This window comes from Leptonychotes weddellii, chromosome 1 (assembly GCF_054177405.1).
Source record: "Leptonychotes weddellii isolate Sample4059 chromosome 1, ASM5417740v2, whole genome shotgun sequence".
NCBI lineage: Eukaryota > Metazoa > Chordata > Mammalia > Carnivora > Phocidae > Leptonychotes > Leptonychotes weddellii.
The window spans coordinates 115,651,698-115,678,231 of NC_138369.1; the positions used below are offsets into that span (position 1 = coordinate 115,651,698).

At 36.3% G+C, this 26,534-nt stretch overlaps 2 protein-coding genes across 2 annotated transcripts in view; one reads left to right on the forward strand and one right to left on the reverse strand.

Annotated features, from left to right (window-relative positions):
- The first annotated feature begins 12,184 nt into the window (after positions 1–12,184).
- Positions 12,185–22,519, forward strand: TTC14 (tetratricopeptide repeat domain 14). Its single transcript, XM_006731234.3, has 12 exons — positions 12,185–12,516; positions 12,971–13,095; positions 13,204–13,403; positions 14,323–14,407; positions 14,572–14,701; positions 15,034–15,189; positions 15,819–15,890; positions 16,297–16,416; positions 16,520–16,642; positions 19,275–19,392; positions 20,331–20,440; positions 21,252–22,519. The coding sequence occupies exons 1-12, from the start codon at positions 12,356–12,358 to the stop codon at positions 22,159–22,161; spliced, it is 2,310 nt and encodes a 769-aa protein (XP_006731297.2). The 5' UTR covers positions 12,185–12,355; the 3' UTR covers positions 22,162–22,519.
- Positions 22,520–24,349: 1,830 nt separating this feature from the next.
- Positions 24,350–26,534, reverse strand: part of CCDC39 (coiled-coil domain 39 molecular ruler complex subunit) — a 40,764-nt gene continuing 38,579 nt past the window's right edge. The window contains exon 18 of the mRNA XM_081813283.1: positions 24,350–25,943. Coding sequence (XP_081669409.1) covers positions 25,787–25,943 — 157 coding nt within the window. The 3' untranslated portion in view covers positions 24,350–25,786. The remainder of the gene's footprint in view (positions 25,944–26,534) is intronic.

Sequence of the window (26,534 nt, forward strand, 5' to 3'; positions counted from 1 at the left end):
GGACTCCAGGATCACGACCTGAGCCGAAGGCAGTCGCTCAACCAACTGAGCCACCCAGGCGCCCGAGATGTTACGAGATTTAAAATGCCTACACGATGAGATGAATGATACAGATATCATGACTTAGCATTAGGCTACTATTGACCTTCTGACCATACATCAGAAGGAGGATCATCTGATTCCTGACTGCAGTTGATCATGGGTAACTGAAACTACAGAAAGTAAAACCATGGCGGGGGCGGGGGGCGGGCGCCGGACTACTGTACTATTTAAGATTGCTTTCCCTTTGTCCTTTTTCTCCTCCCTGGTTGGTGTTGGGCTGGGGGACTTAAATAATGCCACTATGACATCCAAGTGGAAGGGTTGTCCACTTTGGATTTTAACTGGTCTCATTTTTGAAGCTGGTTTCCTTGGAGATCATGTTTCCCCACTATATTAACAATCTACTGAGATGTGACAACACCCTCTTTTGATCTCTCTCCACCTTCCTGAGGGGTCTTTCCACCCTGGCTGACTGGTAAACCTCCTGAAAGTCTGTTGAGTCCTTCATTCTCACCTTTCTCTTTTGTCGACACAGAGAACTACTCACTGCTTTTCATATACCTCTTAGACCTAGGGTAAAATATGTAAAATATGATTGTACAGTTGTCAGGAGGCACTTGCTGTGCTATACCATTACTCTCCAGTTGCTATGGTGTGGTGAGCCTCAGCAAGCCTACCAGAGTCCCAAAGAGAAAGAGTAATTCACAGAGAATAAGTCCACCAGAGGAAGAAGGGACGAAGGGATTTACCACCTCTCTCTCTTTCTGTCCTTGCTCCAAAATTCATTCTGAGGCAGAAATGTACATAAAAAATGCTAAAGCTCTTTCCTTGCCTCTCCCTCCATTCCCACTCTAATTCTTTGTACATATTTATAATAACTGTTTCTACTGATGGATTTTTTTAACCTAGCTATGGGTCACATTTTCATGCTTCTTTGCATGTCTAGTAATTTTTGATGGATGCTGGACATAGTGAATGTTATTGTTGAGTGAGTTTTATGTGTTTCATTAAAGGGAGTTGAGTTTTATTCTGGCAGGCAATTAATTTACTTGAAAATCAACTTGGATCATGTTGAAACTTCTTTTTCAACTTTGTTATGGTGGCTCTAAAACAGACTTTATGCCTAGTTTTAGCCCTCAGGACTAAAACTAAAAGTATAGCCTTTTTAGGATCTCTATTTAATTCTGAGTGTCAACAGGCCTGTCTACCCTAGTTGGTCAGAATTCAAACATCTCCTAATCCTGTGAAACTCGATGGTTGCCCAGCTTACAGCTTCCCTGTAGTTGTTGTTTCTCTGGCCCTGTGGGGTCTCACCCAAATACATACAGCTTAGCATTCAATCAAATACACAAAGGGACATCTATGGGAATTTCCAGAGTTCTTTCCCTGCTTAGCTCCCTCCTCTTTGGCCCTCTGCCCCATAAATTCCAACTGCTTAAGACTCCATAAACTCTGATGTCTGTCTCTTCCACTCAGTGAGGCTGCCATGCTCTTTCTGGTTCCACCTCTCTCTACCAATGTCTAGTCTAGTAAATGCCTCCAGCCAGAAAACTAGGCAATTGTAGGACTTACCCCGCTTGATTCCCTTCTCTCAGACACTGTGGTCTTGCACTGACTGTTGTTATAGTCTGAAAACAGTTATTTCATATATTTTGTCCAGGGTTTTTTGTGGGTTTTTTTTCATTGTTTATAATAAACAGGTTAGTCTGGCACCAGTCAATCAGTCATAGCTACAAGTGAAAGTCAAGGCTTTCGATTTTCTCCATTTGTAATATTATTGGCAATCCCTAAAATAATGGGTATCCTTCTATGTAGGTGTTCAACTGAGGAGAGGATCACCATTTAATCATTTGGAACAGAAAAAAACATCAACTAATAATTTATAAATCATACTGTTATACTTTATCTCCAATTTCCATAGATTTAAAAACTATATTGTACAGTTAATATTGTTGCTATTATAATGACTATAATCCAGATATCTGATGTATAAAATAGGACTAGAAGACTCATTCACAAAACAAAAGAACTTACTAGAAGGGAGAAAGAAGATGAGAAGTAAAAGTGACTTCCTAGAGAACAAAGGAAAAGCAACTTCCTGGAGAACAAAGAAGGGACTAAGTTATCCTCCTTTCTAATAAAACTGAAGAATCTCAGACTTTAATAACATAGGAGCCTGCAGTCAATGACAGATTAGGGCGCTGGTGTTTCCTTACTGCATGACTTGGGGAAAATAAAACATAATGCACTAGAAGATAGCAAATAGAGGCTCAAGTGAGGAAGATCTAAGAGGATTTTCCTGGTTCCTTCCAAGACTTGAGATATGATGTGGTAAGGCTAGCCCTAGAAAAGTGTCACATGCCCTAGGTGAACATGGGTCTAACATGAATCTTAGGAGAAACTGAAATGAACACTTACGATTGTTTTAGGAAAACTGAGAGAGGGTATTCAACCTAAATAGAAAAGCATGCCAAAAAGTCTCAGAGTTCGGAGAAGAGGTAAGGTGTCAATGTTTGAAAAAGACAAACAGGTAAATAGGTTTATAAATATAGAGATTGCCCAGAAATTTCAGCAGCAATATGTTATCAATCCATTCAATATTTTTTGTGTAAAATATATTTTTGTTTAATCATTTTTAATACAATCTATCATAAGAATACTTGCTCACAATTCTACTCTCTCTCTCCATGAACACTGGGAAAGGGGATTAAGCTAATTCAGAATATTCCATAAAATAAATTTGCAGTAAATGGTAAAAAATTTCACTGACTCAGTTCTTATGCCACTAATTCCAAGGGTCTTACAGAAACTCTTTTGTTATATAGTTCAGGAAATGAGTTATCCTTAATTTGGCCAGAAGTAAGAGCCAATGGCAAAGCATTTGGAAATATTTTAATTATACAGAGATAATCAATGCAATGGTATTTGTTACTGTGAAATTATACTATACTATTGTGAATTTTTTCTCCTCTAAATCTTCAAATTGTAACAAAGATACTAGTTCTTTTATACTGTGAAACTGGTAAAAGCTATAAAATAATCCACTTTTCTTCCATATCTAAGTCCACAGATACAGAATTAAGGATCAACAGCAATAGCCATTCATGCTACCTTTTTTCAATTAGGATGTTTCTATGACTTGTTCATCACTGAATTCCCAGCATCTAGAACTGCATGGAACAATAGATATTCAATAAACATTAGGTGAATGAACGAACTACCACTCTCATATTCATGCTAGACACCATGATACCAATGAAAATACAATAAATTCTGGATCACCAGCTAATGAAAGGTCCAAGTATCATAGAAAAATAATAACAAAAACAAAACCAAGAAAACTTTCCTAACGTCATGGTGCTTGGTTTTGTTTATTATTATTGGGGAAAGGGTATTAGTAGCCACAGAAATGGGTTGAAATGATTAACAGCAAAACCCTGGGCTGCTACAGTTAGGAGTGACGTTTTATAGCCCAAAAAAGGAAGTCAACCAGAGTCAGTGACTCATGCAAAATGGTAGATAATTTTTTACTCAGTGCTAACATAGAAGTTATCTTGCAGAAATCACTGCAGTGGGTAAGAAATCTCCTTAAGTTCTAGACCTTAGAAATAGCAAAATAAAAGCACTGCAAGCTTAGAAATTCTGTTGATAAAGGCCCTTAACTGAAATTAATTTCAAACCAAAAGACACTGAAATGTTTATAATCCATATTACAATTCTGATATTAGTAAGAAGTGATAATTCAACTCAGAAAGACATTGGGTATGAACAAAAGTAGAACCTGGTGTATTGATCAATAGAGAATTTCTAAACATTCCCAGTTCTTCCAGCTATTCTTCATATAATATGGTCTCCAGATGCTTCACCATCATGAGATTGTATTACTCCAAATAAACTTCACTGTCTTAAAATGAGGCATTGAAGTACAACACAATAGTGATGGTTTATTTTGTGTCAACTTGGCTGGACCATGGTGCCTGGACATGTAGTCAAACATTATTCTGGATGTTTCTGTGAGGGTATTTTAGGATAAGATTAACATTCAAATTGAGGTATTTTGAGTAAAGCAGAATGCCCTCCATTATGTGGGTGGGCCTCATCCAATCAGGTGAAAGCCTGAACAGAATAATTGACTGACCTCTCTTGAGCAAAAAAGAATTCAGCCAGCAGATGGAGTTTGGCCAGCAGATAGCCTGCAGATTTGAACTGCAACAATGGCTCGTCTTTGGTCTCCCACCTGATGGCCTTCAGGCTTCAACTGCAGCATCCACCCTTCCTGGGTTTCCAGCCAGCCAACCCACCCTGCACATTTTGGACTTGCGAGCCTCCATAATCACATGAGCCAATTCCTTAAAATAAATCTCTTTCTATACATATACACACATGCTCCTGGTTCTGCTTCTCTGGAGAACCCTGACTAATACAACAAGGATGCAGATATTTGTCCTATATGCACAGAACACTTTGGAAAAACTATCTTTAGAGACATAGTGAAATTACTGATTAACAAAAGGTAAAAGACAAAAACCAAACACAAACTAGGAGAAGAAAAAAATAAAGAGACATATATGACACACTATGACATATCCTTTATCTGAGTGTGATATCTACATATACCTATTTGTACATTGTCATTGATTCAAACGTATTTATTTAGTACCTCATATATGCTGGCACTGAGCTAGTTATTGAGTACCGAGACATGAACAAGACAGATAAGGCCCTGCCTTCACGGATCTTAATGGGGAATACAGATAATAAGGAAATAAATTATGATAACTGTTATTATGGGAAAAAATGGAGTGCTGTGATAGAGAAGAGGCTATCTTTGAGCTGAGACCTGAAAATAGAAAATTTTAAAAAGTGAGGGAAGAGCATTTCAGAAAATACCAAGTACAGAAGCTCTAAAGCGGGCAGAAAAATTGGAGTATTTGGAAAATATCAGAAAATCTATGTGGTTGAAAGAAAAAAAAGAAGAAAATCTATGTGAGTCCTAATGATTTATAGAGAGGGTTGAAAATAAGGTAGGATACACAGGCAGAGACCGTATCATAAAGGGCTTCATAGTGAATTTATTAGGGCAAAGAACAGAGCCCTCCTGAACTTGGAAATCAGATTAGCATAATACACAAGAATCCCCATCTGTAGAAGTGGCTACAAGCAAAGGAGAAAATGGTGCGTGGCTGGGAAGTTTGAGAAATACTCAGTTCCAGAGTGTTACAGTATAGACATACAGAAGAAGGACTAGAATACGATTATAACTTAAGCTGAAACATAATCAATGATATTGAACTCCACCTGGAGAAGTAATCTGTTAACAAGTCTGAGATAGTCCTCAAAGGTATCTCTCCAGCCATCATTTAGTACATGCATGGTGGGGGTGCAGGTAGAGGAGATTAATAGGTTGAGTTCTCATTATATCTCTGTCACTGCTTCAAAAAGGTAGTTCTACAGTTATCTGTTTGTATACTGGGCTTCCATTTTAAGAAAGTTAAAAAAAATCACTGAAAACTGCTTCAGAACCAGCAGTTATATATATATATGAATATGTATATATATATACATATGTATATATATGGAGAATATATAACTGCTAATAAAGAGAAAAAGAGAGAGGGAGGAAGGGAGAGTGTGGGGTGCCTACGTGAGCAGAGTATCTGATAGCCTTAATGGAAATACTCATATAGAGGAAATAAATGTATCAGATTACACAGTTTGATGGAATTAGTCATTAACATCACTCAACAGACTGCTTTTGCTCTGATTCCACGCTCACAAATAAACTGACTATAGTTGGTTTCTCACGGGAGAATATATTGGTATTCAATATCAGTTTCTGGTCCACATAGCGTCTATATTTCACCATTAAAATAGCATCAATATGGTTTCTAAATCAGTGTCTAGCTAGTTTGGTTAGTGTCTATCTGTTTGCTAAACCTGCATTGAATTTTTACTCTTGAAAAATAGGATGCTGAATGCATGGACGACATCATGGAACTATCACACTGAGACTACCCAAGACTAACCAGCCAAACTGTCTCTGTGACATCTATCTATCTATCTATGAATCTATCTATTGATTTTTATTTTAATTCCCGTGTAGTTAACAGGTATACAATATAGTGACTCAATATGGCTGGTCTCTTTTCTAACCGCAACCAACTGGAACTAGAGAAACTCATTCATTTACAGAGACCATCCATAATAGGAACTCACACTTACCAGCAATGCAATGCAATAGGAAAAAAACTTCATACTGATTTCATAGAAAAAGATGTACAGTGGCTTAAAGAAAGACATGAAGTTTTAGCACTTGGATTGTTTTTATTATAAAACAGAGAATGTAAAGGGTTAAATCTTAAAGTTCATTGTGTCCAATCCCTTAGTTTTAAAGGTAGCAAGACTTGGCTTGGGAGATTAGATGATCTGCCCCCAAGGTGCAGCCTGGACTCCTGGCCTAAACTGTTTCCACTATGATAACTCCCTATCTCATGGTAATAGTTACCGACACTCTAAATCTTCTCAGAGCCATTGAACTTCATATTTTCATTCTATGCAATGATGAGTAAATTTTAAAATCATGTTTCCTAAGAAACAAGAGATATTTAGTCTCCTATAAAAGTTTTTCCCTTCTTTTATAAGCAATATTTATTTAGTTAATTCCAACCCATACAGCAGCCAAAGAGATCCTTTTATAATGAAAGACTTAATGTGTCTTTTGGCTTAAAACCCTAAAGGAATGCCCACTCCACTAAGAGTAAAAGCCAAGGTCCTCCCATAGCCTATGAACCCTGCACTTTCCTGCTGTGTTCCTACCATACTGTCTTCCTTGCTATTCCTCAATACAACACATACCTTCCTGTCTTAGGACCTTTGTACTGGCTGTTCCCTCTACTTGGAACTCTTTTCTCCCAAATAAGTTAAATGACTAATTTTTCATCTCCTTCAAGTCTTTGCTCAAATGTCATCTTCTCAGTGAGACCTTCTCAGTGAGTCCTGATAACGATTCCATTTAAAACTAATACACCTATCCCTCTGCATTTCCAGTGCCCCTTTCCCAGATTTATTTCTTTTTCTATAGGATTTATCACCTTATAATATACTGCATCATTTACTTATTTATTATGTTTATTGCTCATTGTCTCCCTCTACCAGAATGTAATCTCTTGAAGGCAGGAATCTTGGTGTATTTTTTTAACTATTATATCCCTAAAATCTGAAACAGTGCCCAACCTTCAATAAATATTTGCTGAATTCATTCATTCATTCATTTATTCAATTAATTGTTTCTGGAAATCAGACCCTTTATATCTACCAAAAATCAAATGTTGTATCTAAAGTGGGTAGGATCAAAGTTTAATCTCTACCCAGACATGCTTTATCTTCTAATGGATTCCATTAAGGAGATGACAATATACTACTAGAACAGTAACACATTTCTAGTCTCTGAAATTCTCCTTTGCTGCTGCTATCAATAAAATAAAAAGAAGTTACTATTTAATAATTAAAAGGTGATCAATTACTCTTTTTCAAAGAAACATCCAAATTGCATTAAAAATGAGTATCAAGCCAACCCAGAATGTATTGACAAAGAACACTGTTTATTTAGCATCAAACTGCTTGGTTATAATCCTGACATGTTCCCTGCTGGCATAGTATTCTGAGAAACAGCCACAAAATGAGAATCTAAGAAATGTGTGTGTTTGTATCTTTATAAGCTGTCCTGACAAAGTACCTGAAGATAAGCACACTGACCTAATCCATGTATCACACACGTCTTTTTAACTGTTTTTCTTCCCCCAACAATCATGATGGATTTGTTCTGAAATATCCTCATCCTATTCCAAGTCTTTTTTGTAAACAAAGACAAACATGGAAAAAAATGGCTGGCTGAGAATAGCACTACAGATGGCCACAGTGTATGGTCCAGCATTACACGTCTCTAGGAGCGCCACATACATCATACATGGATTATGATGTAAATGCAACAACCCCAACACCCTCACCCCACCTTGGAGTTGTGCAGTGTTCACCCCTGGGTCTGTTCAGAGCTAACTGGCCTAAACCGTAACTAAAATTAGTGATGATCTTTCCTCTCAGAAGAATTCAAAATTACTGAGCTAATCGATCCTAGACCATGAGATATGAACTAACTTACATTAAAATAATATCATCAAAACATTTACCAATAACTAAAATATGGAGAAGGTGTTAGAGACACAACTATCTTAAAATGACTCTACACAGTAAATCGCAATTCCCCATCCCTGAGTCCTTGTTTAATTGGCAGTAGGTTTTCTGGTAAAGGAGAGAAAACTTGATACCCACAATGATCTTACAGCACCCTCGTGTGGATAAATATTTGACAATGTTTTTCTTAAAGAGATGTGTTAATCTGTGATATGAAAAATAAGAAGAGAAGGTAGTATAATCCTTTCAAACAAAGACTACTGGGATGAGTGAACCCTTATCAGAAAAAGTCTGAATTATTTCTCTAATAATGAGGATGAATTTTTGGCTGATCTAGCCATACTTTCCATTTAGTATTCCTCCTTTTTCCCTGAGTTAAACCAGGGTGACTCCATATATAACTCTGAATAGAACAAAGCTACTACCTTCTATGGAAGCAAAGCTGCCTCTTGCACTGTGTGCCTATGAATAAAACCAAGTGGCCCCATTATAGGGGAAAAAAAGGTTCAAGGCTATCTTTAGAAGTTCACATAATAATATGTTTTAAAATAAGTTTCATACAGGAATATTTACAAACTATATTCTTAAAGAGCATGGTTTCAGCTGACCCTCTAGATGGTATGGCATGGTAGAAAGAGTACTAGATACATAGATAATGTGGATTCTAAAGTTAGTTTTTGAACAAATTCTTAACCTTTCCATATCTCTTTTTTAATTTTTTAAATGACAAAGTAGAAAGAGCAGAAAATACTAGTTGGTGGCTCCCCAGTATAGTCAAGATTCCTTTCGTTCCAAACCATAAATTTACTCAAGCTGGCTTAAGTAACAATAAAAAAAAAAGGATTTTTTTTAAGAAAAAAATTGGGAAAAAAATTGCTGAAAAGTTAAAGGGAGGAGTATTAACATATCCTTATGGTCTTACCTGGGTCTACTCACACTTCCCTGATACAAACATCTCATCCTTAACTCCAGGGGAGGATGAGGCTTTTTGAAATTGTTTACATCAGAATCAAGAACTAGAAAAAAACCTGTCTATAGATTTCGTATATAGTCACAGATTATCTGTGTAAGTCCTTCCCATGTAGCAATACACAAGTTTCTGAGATCCAGACAGACTTCATCTTTTGCATATCGTGTCACTAGCAGCTCTGCATGTTATTTTGGGGAAACTTGGGGGATCCAAGAAAAGCTACTTTGAGATATGCTGCTTTTGCCTTTGCTTTTTGTGGCTACCTTGCTCTAAGTTTTTGTGTTCTTTGCTAAACATTTAATGTGTGTGTGTGTGTGTGTGTGTGTGTGTGTATTCTCACACAGAGGAAACAGGGGTCTCTTCCCACCAATATATAGCCTACCTGAAATTATACACATAACTAAAATATTCCTACCTACCTCAACTTCACACTTGCTGTCTCCAGAACACATCTTTCTTTTTCATATCTCTACTTCTTTAATTATGTTGCTCCCTCCTGCTGGAAGGCACATACTTGCCTCCTCCTCTCTTCTCTTACCCCCATCAACTCCCACTACCTCATCCCCCAGAAAAATAAGGGATCTAAGCAGACACCTAGTAGGTGTCCACGACAATAGTACTTACAATGTGCCCTATTTCTTCTTATGTCTGATCCTCTATTGGACTGTGCACCACTCAAGAATCAGTTGTTTTCATCTTTGTATCTCCAAGGCCTAGAGAGTATTTGTTAAAAGATGTTTATTGTGTTTATTTAAAAATGGAATTTGATATCACAATAAAAATAGGCCCAGGATCCAGACACCAAAGATCTGTCTTGAATGCCTTAACTGCTCTTCTTTCCCATAGTCACTTGATTATTCATACTGCTTAATCTGAAAATCTTATCAAAAAAGATTTTTAAAAGATTCTTTTAAAGGTCAAACCAGTAAACAAAAAAATTAGAGCAAGAAGTGAAAGAAAAGTGTTTTCTATGTCCACCTTGAGAAATCCTGAATATGGGACTAGTTTCTCCAAAATGAAATGCAAAACCAATCCCCCTCACTTTCTCTCCTCATTCCCTCCAATCCTGTCAACCATTCAGTACTCAGTCCCCTCCAAAGTCAAAGGATACTATCCCAGCAGAAAATTAATTCAAATCCATCTGTAACTGAAAAAGGCCTAACGCCATGCTGTGGAAGTAGTACTTGAAAAGTGAAGAATAAGGTTGCCTCTGGCACTTACCTACTGTGACTACCTCCATTTAAGGCCAGCACCAACCAAAGATAGGACCCAGCCTGAGTTTTGATTATACCTCCTGGAAGTTTTGTGGGCCTTTTTCCCCATCATTACTATGTGTACAGCAAGTATTCAATAAATTTCACTCTTGAGGAACACTGCTTACCCTCTAAAAGCAGTTACTTTCTCCTCTTTCCATGGCCATACCACAGCAATTTTAGATATTCAAGACATGGGGTGGTTGGAGTTTACTCTGGTGTTAAAATTAGGAAAAATAATAGATCCCATAGGGATGAAGGCATGTTCTACCCAAGAATGGCTTCAACAAGTTGGCCTTCTCAGACTAAGTGCCACTGTCTGGCATCTGGTTCTCAGATACTGGGCTTCTCAGTCCCTCCAGAGATAATTAAATCTTTAATAACAGATCACCTCTAACTAAAATCACATGACTTACCGAATGTCTATATAGTTCATTTTGGTGGTTGGCTTTCAGTGACAGCACTCTCTTTCCTAATATCAGCCATTCTCTAGAGCTGTAGCTTAACACAAATCAGTCTGTACCATTGAGTAAACTTTCCTTATGTGCTCATAGTGGCTTGAAATGTATTATCTTTTAAACTTGCATCCTTCTTTGTTGCATCTTCTCAAGTCTCAGGAAACTATCTGTCTGGATTTTTCAAAAACAGGGTAGAGGCATACACTGTATTCTGGACAGGGTCTTCTATCCAGGTGATGAGACAACGAAAACACACAGCTGGAGAGGAGGCAGAATAACTGCTACCATTTATTTTTGTTCAAGAGGACTGTACTAAACTACACATATTTAAATGGCATGGATTTTAATATAGTGAAATAAAACAAAGTCATATTATCTCAAAATCAGAGGAAATTACGCCTTCTGTATGATAAATATACTCTTTCCAGCAATTGTCTGTGAAGATCTATTAAGCCTAAGGTTGGAACCCTAACTCTAAACTTTTACCAGCTGGGTGATATTGAGCAATTTATTGAGACTCTCGGGCCTGTTTCCTCAATCTCTAAAGTGAGAGTATAATGAGTTAAAGCATTTAAGTTCTCAAGTCAATAACTAAGGGGGGGAAAAGGCCTAAATCACAATTACCTTTGTAAATCATTCGAATTATCCATACATACAATATATTGACTTTAATGTACACAACACTACACTGTAAATCTTATGGGCACTAAGTTTTTAGAAGCCACTTAAATAAGCTAAAGAAATTTTAAAAAAGAATGCATAAATGCATATATCTAGACATTAAAGCCATTCTGGTTTTAAGCTAACTCTAAAAATCATTACACTGAATGGAGTATGGATGGAGAACACAATTCCGGTGCTTAATGTTAGTATCCTTTCTTTCTTCTGGCCTTAGACTTCCAAGAAATCTCCCAGAGCAGTCATTTTTATATGGTTATGTCTGAGACGTAGATAGTGACTCATCCAGCGAGTACTCTGAAGGAAGAACCTTTGTAACTCGTTTGGGGTTCTCGCCCTGGCACTGGCACTTAGAAGCGCCTCAGTATATAGGTGGGTGAATTATTATTTAGCCTAGATTTGGGCCCGGGCCATCTCAACGTAATAATAACACCATAGAAATTTTAAAAAACAAACTTCTCACACATCACTACCTCAGAACGGTAAGCAGCCCTTAGCTCAGGAACTGCTTAGCCCAGCGCTTCCGGCTTCCGTAGTCTCGCTCCATTTCGCGAGACCGAGGCGGAGCTCCTCCGCGCAGCTCCTCCGCGCCGCCGCTTGGGGCGGTCCCGAAACACTTCCGGAAGACAACTGTGTGTTTGTGATGTGTGATTCCGGCGGCTTCCAGGCCCGTTCCGCAGCCTCCGGGACCACCAGGATGAAGTAGTGGGTACGGAACGGGGGGCCAGCAGCCTACCTGTCGTTGGGTCCAGCAATCTCTAGCCATGGACCGGGACCTAATGCGGCAGTCACTGAACTACCATGGGCCGTCATTGCTCTCCCTGCTCCGGAGCGAACAGCAGGACAATCCGCACTTCCGGAGCCTCCTAGGGTCGGCGGTCGAGCCTGCCCGGGGCCCGCCGCCCCAGCAGCAGTTACCGGGCAGGTAATGGGACGGCGGTGCCGCTGCGAGACGGGGAGGGGACGCAGGTCGGGGCCCCATTACCGCCGCCGGGTGGCTGAATCGGGAAGGAGCAGAGCCGCGGCAGCGAGCACGTGAGGATTGCGGCGCTGGTGGGAGGGCTGGTAGGAGGAGGGTCCGCGCTCCGGGTGTGAGCGAAAGCGGGGGATGTGGGCAGAACTTTTTCTTTGGTACTGCCTAGCCAAAATCCCTTAGGTTTCGGTATCTGGAGCTTCGGGAGTTACTTTTTAACTTTCCTCGCCCTCCACCTACAGGCTGGCGAATGAGGGAATCCCTGATTAAAACTTTTTCTCGGAGAATGTACGGCCGGGAGCTTAGGATGGACCCGATTGGGCGATGAAAACCATGAGCATAAGCTTGGACGTACTGAAAAGTTTTGCCCATAAACCAGTTTTCATAAATTTTGTTTCCTTTTAAGAAAAGAGAAGAGAGTTGACAACATTGAAATACAAAAATTCATTTCCAAAAAAGCAGATTTGCTTTTTGCACTTTCCTGGAAATCTGATGCACCTGCAACTTCTGAAGTCAATGAAGACAGTGAAGGTGAGTTTTATTAAAATATTTTGATTGCGGTTTGGGGTATTTCACTGCACCTGAGATGAAGGAAAGTACAATGCTCTTATTAGTAATTTTGCTAATTTTTTTTTTTAGATGGTTATGCAGTCATGCCACCTTTAGAACAGTTCATGGAGATACCTAGTATGGACCGGAGAGAGCTCTTTTTCCGAGATATTGAGCGTGGTGATATAGTGATTGGAAGAATTAGTTCCATTCGGGAATTTGGGTTTTTCATGGTGTTGATTTGTTTAGGCAGTGGCATCATAAGAGATATTTCTCACTTAGAAATCACAGTAAGTTACTTTTCAGTTATTTGATTGCTTCTATTTTTGGTAAGAGTCCTCTCAATGCAGGAATTATGTCTTTGCATCCAGTTGTGTTTGGGTGTACCCCGCTGACATAGTTTTGAGAAATAAATATTAATTGGAGAAAAAGTACGTTTTCTTTTTAAAAAATTACTAACGGTGATGTAGTTACTTAGTTTCCTCCTCTGTTTCTTGTTTTTTTGGGGGGTTTATTTGGTCCCTTTGGATTGCAGGGATAGAGTCCTTTAAATGCTCAGAGATACCAGTGGATTCGGTGAGACTGATTGGTATTCCAGGCCTATTTCTTCTAGATGAACATGTTCTTACTTATTTAGTATTTGGAGTTAGATACCTGCGTGTGGATAATTTGGAAACAAATTTCTTATTTTTATATTTACAGTAGTTAAATGTAAATGATTTGTACACATTATAAGATACTTTGCCCAAGATGAATTGTCTTGAATTTGAAATAGTGTGTCAATTTAAAAGGTTTGATATTTGCTACCTGTCAAGGCAGATGATGGAGGAAGAAAAAGCAGGATAGATTGGATAACAGACACAAACTTTGGAGAATTCGCATTTAGTTTTCATTGGAATTCTCATACTTTCTGGCTTTGTTTTTAACAAGCATAAATTATCCTCTTGTTTCATAACCCATACTTATATTTGATTCCTGAAACTAAATGCAAATAGTTTTTGAACTGAACAGAAAATTTGTTTTACTGTTTTTAGGCACAGGAGTTGCTTATAATTAAAATCCTTATTTAAATTTAGACTTCAGAGTGCTAGTTGTTTTTTTAACATTCTTGTCAACTGTTAGCTGATTATACTGAACAACTAGGATAAAAGATGATACTTCTTACCAAAGAACGGAATGTCTGACATTTTAAAATACTTCTCATTGCAGGCTCTTTGTCCGTTAAGAGATGTGCCTTCTCACAGTAGTCACGGGGATCCTTTATCATATTACCAAAATGGTGACATTATTCGAGGTGATCAGTTTCATCATATTAATAAAAAAGTAACAGTTGTCAGATTTTTGTTCATATTAATTTTGAAAATCTGTCTAATGAGAGTAGTGTTTGGAAAGATTTATGTATTTTTATGTTAGTTTGCGTTTTCTTGTTAATCAGCTTAGTTTCCTTATTTTTTTAAGCTGGAATCAAAGATATTGACAGATACCATGAAAAGCTTGCAGTGTCTCTATATAGCTCATCTCTTCCACCACATCTATCTGGTATTAAATTAGGTGTAATTAGTTCTGAAGAGCTTCCTTTATACTACAGGTAATCTGTCTACATTACTTAAAGAAGTTAATTGCAAAACAGTTTCTTGATTTAAAAATAGCAAATTGTGTCTAATTTTGATGATTTTGCTTCTGCATTAAGAAACAGTCTGCATCTTGGGCTTTAAAATGGTATGAAAAGTAGAAAATTCTCTTATTTCAAAATACGCTCATTTTATTTTTATAACCCTTAAGTAAGAGAAACCAAAATAATATTACCATGCCTTCATGTATAAAAATGAGTATTTCTTTAATAGAAATGGGACATGCTAATTAGGTTAGTCATTTTTTATATTTTTGTTGTGTGTGTTTTGTTGTTTTTTGTTTTTTAAGGAGAAGTGTTGAACTAAATAGCAATTCTTTGGAATCCTATGAAAATATCATGCAGAGTTCCTTGGGATTTGTTAATCCAGGAGTAGTTGAATTCCTTCTAGGAAAACTAGGAATAGATGAATCTAATCCACCATCTTTAATGAGAGGCCTACAAAGGTATAGTAAAATAGTTGTTATTAAGCGGTAAGGTAAATGGTGCTGAGCTCAAAAGCTATATAACTGAGACACATATTTGACTATTCTAAGCCTGGTGGCAGCAATATGCGAAAGAGTGAATGAACTAGGTGATCCCATTTCCTTCTGGAATGGAGTCTGCTGTGATTACATGTGTTGAGAAAGATGCAGAAAGTTTTTAAGAATTTTATGTTAAAAATACTGTTTAACAATAATAGTCATTTCTGAGAGTTTAAGAATATTTTGTAAGAGAGGGAAGCAAACTGTAAGGGCCTCTTAACAATAAAGAAAAATTGAGGGTTGATGGAGGGGAGGTTGGTGGGGGATGGGCTAAATGAGTGATGGGTATTAAGGAGGGCGCTTGTTGTGTTGAGCACTGTGTATTATATGGAAGTTATGAAATCACTCAATTCTACTCCTGAAACCAATATTCCACTATACGTTAACTAACTAGAATTCAAATAAAAATTTGAAAAAAAATACTCTCTTGTGGAAGGAATATAAATTTCTTGCCTAGGATTTAACTTTTTCAGTGTTGAATTTTTATCTGTTAGAATAAAATATTATTATCCAAAAAAGTATATAGTTTGATTTTTATTTTCTTTGAATAGCAAAAACTTCTCTGAAGATGATTTTGCTTCTGCATTAAGAAAGAAACAGTCTGCATCTTGGGCTTTAAAATGGTATGAAAACTTTGTGTCTTTCAGCAGTTGCATTATTTAGTCTAAAAGTTAGAATAAGGCAGGCATTTTTAAATCATTATTAAGACCAAATTTGTTTATAAATGAATTAAAATGCCTTTTTGACATTAGCTTTTTTATAGGTGTAAATGGTATTATGTTGTAAACTTAACAGACTTGTTTTAACCAACATTTTCCATGTTTTTCAAAAGGAATTAGTATATTGATATATCGATTTCATAAATATTTGTTATGAAATTATCCAAAGGCAGGATACTTCCTAGGTATATTGAGAGTATTGAAGACTAAATATTAACCACATGAGGTTTGTTTTAAAAATTTATCCACGTTAACATTATGTTTGGATATTCTGAGAAATATGTGTGATGCTTTGCAAATGTCTTTTTAGTGTGAAGATTGGAGTTGATTATTTTAAGGTTGGACGCCATGTAGATGCTATGAATGAATACAATAAGGCTTTGGAAATAGACAAACAAAATGTGGAAGCTTTGGTAGCTCGTGGAGCATTGTAAGTGAATCATGGCTTTTAAGGAATATTGATAAGGTAGATGTGTACAAGATTTATGAATAGCTCACAAGATAAATTCTTCTAATTTATTTCCTATCTCTAGATATGCAACAAAAGGAAGTCTGAACAAAGCAATAGAAGATTTTGAGCTTGCATTGGAAAACTGTCCAACTCATAGGAATGCAAGAAAATACCTCTGCCAGACACTTGTAGAAAGAGGAGGGCAGTAAGTATCAGATTTTGTTTAAAATTAAGTAGAGATCTAATGTTCAACCAACAACTATATATAAAATCTTGAACTTAACATAAGGAAATAGCATCTTTAACTCACTTAATTCAAAACACCCTTAGTTTCAATTTTGGTTGAAAATGTTTTTTAAATTTTAATAGTCCTTTTTAAGTCTTTTTTTTTTAGTCTTTTTTTCTTTATTACTGAGGTTCTTTATGATTGGAGGTTGGAGATATTTTAGTGTCTTAAGTTTATTGTTCTGAACATATATTAAGTATGTTTTCTTTTCCTGACATACACAAGAAGTTTTCGCTTTAATAGGAATTTGATTTCTAATTCATTTCATCATATAATGCCAGAAATTTGAATTGAGAGTTGTACAGTTAATTGTGAATATTTTGCTGTTATGTTTGCTGTTTGCTCTGCTCTGTGCAATAAAATCCACAAATTCAGATTAAATGGAAGAGCAAATCATTAAGAACAAACCCTGCAACTTATATTACTGTCCTGATATGCTGGCATAATACCTGGCTTAGTTGTTGTATCATAAATATTTAATGACTAACAGGCTAGTCTAATTCATAAAATATTGTGAAAAAACATAATATTCCAATATAAATAATTTTAGTAACAGCCTGCTTTAATAATTAAAAAACAATTTATAACAATAGCATCCTTTTGCATCTAATTTTTTTAAATAGAATTATCATTTTTCTGTTTCATGAATTTGCCTAATTACTCTGATTTGTATGATCATTCCAGAATTCCAAATTAAGGAGTTTTGCAATATCTGTTTATAACTCAAGACCTTCTGTTTAGGGGTGCCTAGGTGGCTCAGTCTTTAAGCATCTGCCTTCGGCTCAGGTCATGATCCCAGGGTCCTGGGATGGAGCCGGGCTCCCTGCTCTGTGGGAAACCTGCTTCTCCCTCTCCCACTCCCCCTGCTTGTGTTCCCTCTCTCGCTGTGTCTCTCTCTCTCAAATAAATAAAATCTTTAAAAAATAATAAAAAAATGGGGCACCTGGGTGGCTCAGTCGTTAAGCGTCTGCCTTCAGCTCAGGTCATGATCCCAGGGTCCTGGGATGTAGCCTGGCTTCGGGCTCCCTGCTCTGTGGGAAGCCTGCTTCTCCCTCTCGTACTCCCTCTGCTTGTGTTCCCTCTTCCGCTGTGTGTCTCTCTGTCAAATAAATAAAATCTTTTTAAAAAAAAAAAAGAACTTCTGTTTAGACCCAAGTGACTGGAGCAACTTTTTACTTTCTCATTAGGTAAATAGTTAATAAAATATGGCTGTCTTATTACCCACAAATTGGTGTCTTCTGGCTGAGTGGATGGCAACATGATCTACATGTTTTCCAAGCCAGAAATGTTAATATTAATAGCCTTCAGCTGGTCCCCTTCTGCCCATATTCAGTCTGATACAAAAGTGATCCCATTGAAGCCACTGCGTTTTTGTGGGGTTGGGTTTTTTGGGGTTTTTGGGGGGGGGGTTGTTAACTTTTTTTTTTTTACTGTTTCGTACTTTCAAAAAACTGAAAATATTTTACAAATCCTTTTCTGCTGTGTATACAAACTTTCTAATTCTGATTTTTCATAGCATAGACATGAGTTTCATCTAATAATTCTTTGTACCAGCTAGCTGTGATATACATGTATGTGTTGGTATTTCCAAGTGAATTTTCTGGGGAAATTTTTCTGCAGAAAGGAAAATTCTTCATAAACTACTAGGAAAAGCCAACCTATGTAATTCTGTGCTAAAGCTCAAGATTATAGTAAATTTATTTTTAAGAATTGTATTTATTTGAGAGAGCATGCACTAACATGGGGGAGAGGCAGAGGGAGAGGGAGAAGCAGACTCCCCGCTGAGCAGGGAGCCCAACGTGAGACTCGATGTGGGACTCGATCCCAGGACCCCTGGGATCATGACCTGAGCTGAAGGCAGATGCTTAACCAACTGAGCCACCCAGGTGCCCAAGATTATAATAAATTTAGAGAAAACCTTGGCTAATTATGTTTTCACGTATCGTACTAAAATCCCAATGCTGGACATACAATATGGCTTTAGTTACCAGTAATGAATTCCTACTTTTTTTAAATTGAAATATAATTGACATATAACATTATATTAGATTCAGATGTACAACATAATGATTTGTCAGATGTATATATTGTAAAATAATTACATTTGGTTAACATCTATCATCACACATTGATACAATTTTTTTTTCTTGAGAGAACTTTTAAGATTTGTCTTAGCAATATTCAAATATGTTATATAGTATTACTGACTATAGTCACCATGCTGTACATTACATCCCCAGGACTTACTTATCTTTTAACGGGAAGATTGTAATTTTGACCACCTTCACCCATTTCGCCAGCGCCCTCCCAACCCCACACAACCACCAATCTGTTCTCTGTATCTGTGAGTTTAGATTTTTTGTTTTGTTTTATGTGGTCTTTTTACCAAAGAAATAGCAGTAAAAAGCACATGATTTAGGTACTACTGAATTTGAAAAATGTTACCAAACATGGTTTTTCTCTAATAAGTTCTCTCATATTAAGCTTCTGACCTATATGCATATTTGAGAATTTTTGTTTTTATGAAAAGCTAAATCTGTTTCAAATTTAGGTTAGAAGAAGAAGAAAAGTTTTTAAATGCTGAAAGTTACTACAAGAAAGCTTTGGCTTTGGATGAGACTTTTAAAGATGCAGAGGATGCTTTGCAGAAGCTTCATAAATATATGCAGGTGATTCTTTATTTCCTCTTAGAAATTTAGTGATAGTTGAAATTGATGCCAAAACTTAACTTTCTTATAGGAAATACTATTCTAGATTACTTAGTCAAGGCATTATGAAAAGTGTCTTTTTAGATACAACTTTTCCAGATTGGGTTTGACATTACTTCATAGTGCCTTTTCTTTTTTGTTAGTACTCAAAAGTAAAAATAGTCCTATGAGAAAATTCCTACTGCCTACATGTGGTATGTGGTTTTGAGAACTGTCCTTATAGTGAGCTTTCCTGGTGGTTACAAATTCAGTGTTGTTGCTGTAATTGAGCTAATTATAAAAACCTCTTTGAGAAATAATTTTAAATTGCCTTTTCCTGTAATACTGATGATGATGTTTTCTCATGCATTTTCTTCTGAATTGGACCATTGCTGCTGTGTCTGTGACATCTGGTGCTGCTCATCCCCATCCTCAAACTGGAAAATGATTTCTTACGTAATCACGCGTCCAACTGGGTTGTGCTATTTTTTAAATGGTTTGTATTTGAACATGGTGATTCCTCCCCCAATTCACCTTAATGGAATTTATTTGAATTTTATTTATAAAATTTGTGTCCTGTCTAAATTTTTCAATTTTTTTAAAAATAATTTTTCATGTATTTTATTTTTTCCTTTTCTTGCACTCTGGGTCATGGGTACCAATGCAATGGCTTCCTCTTTTTTCATGGAATAACAACTGCAATATGGTCCTCAATGCTGTTCTGGCTATTCCAATGATTAATGCCAAACACTTGTATGATTAATTTTTTACATGTTAAAAATACTTAATGCTGGATATATGGTGATTTGTGTATACCCCATTTGGTTTCTGGTGGGTGGGGGGTGGTCTTTTGAAAACTGGGTTTTATATATTCTGCTGTTTTTAACGTGTGGTTTTTTCCGATATCTGGGTTCTAAAAGAAATCTTTGGAATTAAGAGAAAAACAAGCTGAAAAGGAAGAAAAGCAGAAAACAAAGAAAATAGAAACAAGTGCAGAAAAGTTGCGTAAGCTCTTAAAAGAGGAGAAAAGGTAAACTATAATATTCAGTATTTTTTAACTTAAAGCAACTACTGACTTGAACCAAAGTGCCATATGGAGGTTAAAGTAAGTAAAAAAAAAAAAAAAAAAGTATTGAATCATAATCAGTGATACTTTTAAGTTTGTGTACCACACATTTTTCTGTAAAAGAAATTAAGTGGAATCTAAAGGTAGAGTTCTGCAAGAAAAAAGAAAAATCTTTATATAATAAATTGTTTTAATTATCTGTATTTTAGGGAGAAATGTTTTAGAACTAGAGGAGTGGTTCTCACCTGGGGGTGGCTGTGTCCCCCCAGGGACATTTTTGGTCATCGTAACTGGTGGAATGGTACTAACATCTAGTGGGTAGAGGTCAGGGGTGCTGCTAAACATCCTACAGTGATACCCCAACCCCCACTGTCACCCTTCCTAACCAACAAAGAATTATTCAGGTGAGAATGTCAATAGTGCTGAGGTAGAGAAACTATGTATTAGAGGTAGCCAGATACAAAACTTCATTTCTTTTCTTTATGTATTCACATAGACTTAAATTTTTTAGACAGTGTTGGAAATGTGACTGTGTCTTCAGAAATAATGGATTTGCTTTCAATGACAATTGTCTACACAGTGTTTTTTCCCCAAAAGTCATGCCTGGTAGTAAAATTGGATATTGTAGTAACTGATGTTATTATAGTAATTGCTCATCTAAAGCCACAGCTTTTATGAAACCTTTAAAGAGAACAAAGTAGGACTAGAATCTTTATGGATAATCAAGAAACATTTTTGTACTTAACATATTTGATGGGTTAACGATATTTTTTAGGCTAAAGAAGAAAAGAAGAAAATCAACTTCTTCCTCTTCAAGTGTTTCTTCTGCTGATGAATCTGATTCTTCATCATCATCCTCTTCCTCTTCCAGTCACAAAAGGCATAAGAAACATAAGAGGAACCGTTCAGAGTCTTCTCGAAGTTCCAAAAAGCATTTAGCTAAGGCCTCCTCAAGTCAGATAGATCAGAATAGGAAAGATGAGTACTTCCCAGTTCCAACCAATACTTTAGCATCTTTTCTTAACCAAAAACAAGAAGTGGAAAAACTACTGGAAAAACAGGACAGGTTACCATATCAAAAGAAACAGGTAAAAGAGAAAGATAGATGCCCTCTCTCTTCATCTTCAGTTGAAATTCCGGATGATTTTGGAGGTAGGTCTGAAGATCCAAGAGATTTTTATACTCAGGCAAGTAGTAGCAAAACAGAAAAACCATATAAATCAGAAAAACATTTTTCCAGTAGAAGAGATTCCTCAGATTCCTCTTATAGGAATTCAGAGGACAAAGTGAAAACTTACAGTTATAGAAGATTTGAAAAAGATACTGAGGGAAGAAAAGAGCACTATAGAAGGTGGGAGCCAGGTTCCATGAGGCATTCCACTTCACCAGCAAGCTCAGACTACTCATGTAAGTCAGTTGAAAAATATAAAAAATACACTTATTCAGGATCACGTGATTTTAGTAGACATGAGCAAAGATATCCATTAAATAAAAATCAAGGAGAATATGAAATAGAGGATAATTATGAAGAGGATATTAAAACAGAGGTTCCAGAAGCAGATGGCCTGAATAGCAAAGAGCAGTCAGAAAGTGGAGTTAAAAAAAATTTACCTCAGAATTTACTCAATATATTTAATCAGATAGCTGCATTTGAGAAAGAAAAAGGAAATAAGCCAAAAAAATAATATGCCAGGGGATTCAGCACCATTACACAAAAGGCTGTTAATGAAAGTTTTGGGTCTTCTAGTCCAGAAGAATCACTACTCCTAAAGCTATTTTATTTGTAGAGATTGCAGAAAGCAGATGCTTTTTAGCTATTCTCAAAGTAGATTTGTTTCAGTTGTAGGTCTCCTCACAGCTTGATTTATTAGGCTTTTCATGTGTATGTTTCTGTATAGTATTTCTTACTGTGATGATTTAAACTTCACCTAAAGATAATTCTCAAAAGTATTGCTTCCTCATGGTATTATAGTGTATGAGAATTTCTTGGGTCCACCTTATCCTGCTGCTTGAGAGAAAATTAAATTTGTTCATTGAACACTTGGATTGTTTTCTTCAAAAATTATTTCATTGTCTTTCCTGTTAAATTCTGTCTTTTCCCTCAGCTTTTGAAAGAGATACACAGTATTTGATTGTTCCTTAAGTACCGTTTTATATTGATCTAAATACCACATTTTTTGTATAACTTCTAAGATTATATACAGATGATCTGTCTTGCCTAATTGACCTCTAAAGTTTGATTTAATTAAAAATGGTTTGTGTGCCAGCTTAACAAGTACCTTAGGAATAAAGCCATGAAAGTTGAAAATAGGGGCCCATTTTGCTTCTTTCTTTTTTTTTTTTTTAAACCTTATTGTTAGCAGTATAGCCCTAAGAAATTTCTTAACCTTAAATATTGGCAAGACCCTTAAGAGACCACATACCAGGCAAGAATAGATCAGAATAAAAAGAATCCTTTTAGCAAAAACAGCAGTGGCAAGAGAAACACACTCTAAATCTGGTTTTCCCCTAAGGGAAAGAAAATTGGGAAACTGTCCCAGTATTGCATATGTCCAGTTGGGAAGGCACTGGGCATGTTTTAATTCGCCTAGAGCTGGCCTGCATTTCCTCTTAATACCTCTCTCCTGACACTTCCCTTGATGCCTCCTTTCTTAGGGTCTGAATAAATGACAAGGCCACCAAAGCCTGGTTTTACTCAATAAATTCCAGCAACTAGAGCTGAAGAAGTGACTTAGATCATAAAAATCCTTCCAAATTTGAAAACAGAGATTTGGAGATAGAGATGGTAGTCATGGTTGTTGATTTATAACGGTCTTTAGAATCTTTCCAATTTCAGATTCTAGACACTGTTAAGTGACAACAGGCCTTTAATGCTACATCTCTCTAAATCATTCTAACTGGGTATGTCCTGTTTGTGGCCTTCAGACTTTAGCATTGGGAGCCTAGTGAAAAAGCTAAAGTTTGTTTTACAGTGAAACAGAAAGAAACTGGTCAAAAACCATGGCTAATAGCAGTAGAAAGGTCACTCAGGTCATTCATCTTTGTACCAAGAAACTCATCTTAAAAGAGTCCCTGGTTCTTTCTGTGTATTAATAGCTCCTGTATCATCCCTACATAGTCCTACATAGTGGTTTTTGTAAAGAGTGAACAGTATCTCGACATGGTCTTTGATCTTTAGGAATTGCCAGTACATCTTCAGTATTTTATGTACACCATTTACTAAAAAATCTCTGAGCATCACTATCAACCAGCACTATAATTTTCCAAGGTGTCTTTGTGGCTTAATGTTACATTCAGGTACAAGAAAATTAGGATAGTACCTTATATAGGCTTGCCTGAATTTATGAATTCCATCTTCCCAGAGTTTCTTTCCTGGGACATATTAAACTTAAGCAGAGTCTACAAGCCAGTTTCTAAGGATGTGTTCAGGAAACCCGTCACTGCAAAAGAATATTGGGGACTGGCTTACCAAGAATTGTTAGTAATTATCTTTAGCAGTTTTTTTCCTTATCATTATGTCTATACTTTGTACACACCCAGACTGTGTCTTGATTTCCATAAATAACTTTCTAACACAATAAGTGGATATTTAAGATAACTCTACAATTTGGAAATAATGGGTTTGTGATCCCTGTGTCACCATATAGCATTATTATACACGTAGGGTTGGAACTGTTTATTTAATAGAGTTAAATACAGACTTGTATACTGGCCTAGAACCTAACCATTCCACAAATATTGTGCTAGCCTTTGGGTGGTGACTCAATAATAGGCAGAAGCTATTGTGCAGTTCCTAAGTCTCCTTTTATAATATTTGATTATTTCAGTAAACTTGTGTAAGTAACTCTTATATTTCAGTAAACTTGTGGTGTAAGTAACTCTTACTGTCTCAGTATTACAAATAAGGAAAAAAGCATAGAGAAGCAACTTTCCTAAGGACATAGAGCCAGTAAGACAATCCCTGCCTCCGTAGAACAGTGTTTAATATTGAATTGCAAGTTCCAAGTAATTTACAAAGTAATGCAGGGAAGAGAATAAGACCTTCAGTGAACACACAAAGTGAGCATAAAATTAATCAGTTTTTAGATCTAAATCTCATGCATTTAGAACCTTGTTTTACAAAAAAATTACTCACTGGACTTGGCTATACCATTTGCTGGCTATTTCTAAAAACAATAATAAAATATTTAAATAATCAGGAAAAACAGGTTTACTGCCACTACTACCTTTCAGAAGGAACTGTAAATGACACTTCTAAACAATGACAACAGTTGTGACAAATTCAAGGTTTGAAGGAGAAATAAGTATATAGTTTCTAAGTATATAGCTAAGTATTTAAAAGCCAGTTTTATAATCATACTCCACACTCTTACAAGAGTTGAAAATATTGGGCTCATGTTCTACAATAAGGTATTAAATGGAATAACATTCTAAATCTGGTGGTCTACTTCCACTGTGAATTTATGGGATTCCTGTTGCAAATCAAATCACACCTAGCTCTTTGTCTACTACATCAAGAAGGTCTTGGGGGAAGAAAAGTCTTGAAAGTACATTCTTATTCTTGAAAACAAAATGTTTAATGTGTTCGACTTCTTTGAAGATCAGAGTTGAGTAATTCCTAGAAAGTTCAGCTGCATTCTTATTGATATGCAGTGCTCTTTCCTATTAATTTTTGGGGGGGGGTAGGGAATAAATGCTATTTTTTGGTTAAAAATTTTAGAATCATACCAAAAGAAGAAACTAATAGACTTCTCCCCCAGAAGTCCAAGAAATATGTTTCTTTGACTAAAGCAAACCTAATTTTAGGATTTTCTAGGGTAAATGAGAATTTTAGTATTATAAACTATTCAAAGGACAGTGAATCTTCAGAAATTTCCTGAATGTGTTAAATTAGAATTGAAGTAGTTCCATGGCTAGCGTGAAATACTGAAGCAAACTGTTTTCTAATTTAATAAACATCAGAGTAACAGTGAAAAGCATCATTTTCTCTGTGCTTATAAAACATGTAGCCTTGTTAAAGAATCTGCTATTACTGCTTTCCTTCTCTGTGAAGAAAACAGTATGGCAAAAGCTAAGAAAATTAAGCATTTCTTTGGCTTATCTGAACCTAAATTGCTTGACTTTTTAACTCAGTTTTCACATTTTCCACAGGGTAAACTTTCGTCTAGTTATGGCATATTTCTAACACGATTTCAGTGGGCCTCTCTCATATCACTACACAGCACCCAAAAGCATAGGGTGGAATTCACTATCTTAAAAGTAAGATTTTTGTTTTTGTGTTTACAACTTACACAAAAGAAATTAAAATGTTTATTTGCGGCCCTTTTTGTTTTTACCATTACTGGAGCTACTGGTCGCACTTGGTGGCCTAGAAATATTGCCAGTCCCTGAAGAGGAGGCTGGGAAGTTCAGCTCTAATACTTTAATTGAAGTCTGAGAGGCAGTACTTGTGGAACTTCTGGATGACCTACAGGAAAAGAAAAACAACACTATTTTAAATTGAATTCAAAATCTTTATTAGTAAAGACCCCCTCGCTAATGGCAAAAGATACCATAATCCCACAAGGAATTAAAGAGATCAGAAAGTATATACTAGTAACACTACTAAATTTTAAAAGCATAACCATTCATGTCAAAAAATGCATTCGAAGAAAAATGGTAATGAACATAGAGTTTCAAACTAGTTCAACAAATGTTTCTATATGAGAAAAATATTTTCAACTATAATCAATTTAGAAGGGGAATCATTAAACATTAAAAAGGTTTTGCAAAAATCATTAAAGTGCCATGGTAATTTGGGTGCTGGCAAGAGTGACTACAATAATAGGTTAGGTAATCTTAAGAAGAAAATGAGGCCTATTGACAGGATAAAGTGGTGGGGTCATTTTTTTTTTTTTTAAAGATTTTATTTATTTATTTGAGAGAGAGAGAATGAGAGCACATGAGAAGGGGGAGGGTCAGAGGGAGAAGCAGACTCCCTGCCGAGCAGGGAGCCCGATGCGGGACTCCATCCAGGGACTCCAGGATCATGACCTGAGCCGAAGGCAGTCGCTTAACC

Bases quoted from the DNA above. Each gene is read 5' to 3' on its own strand.
- TTC14 (XM_006731234.3), top strand. From the start codon at position 12,356: ATGGACCGGGACCTAATGCGGCAGTCACTGAACTACCATGGGCCGTCA. The intron at 15,891-16,296 runs GTATGAAAACTT...ATGTCTTTTTAG, and splicing joins GCATCTTGGGCTTTAAAATG to TGTGAAGATTGGAGTTGATT. The intron at 20,441-21,251 runs GTAAACTATAAT...GATATTTTTTAG, and splicing joins CTCTTAAAAGAGGAGAAAAG to GCTAAAGAAGAAAAGAAGAA.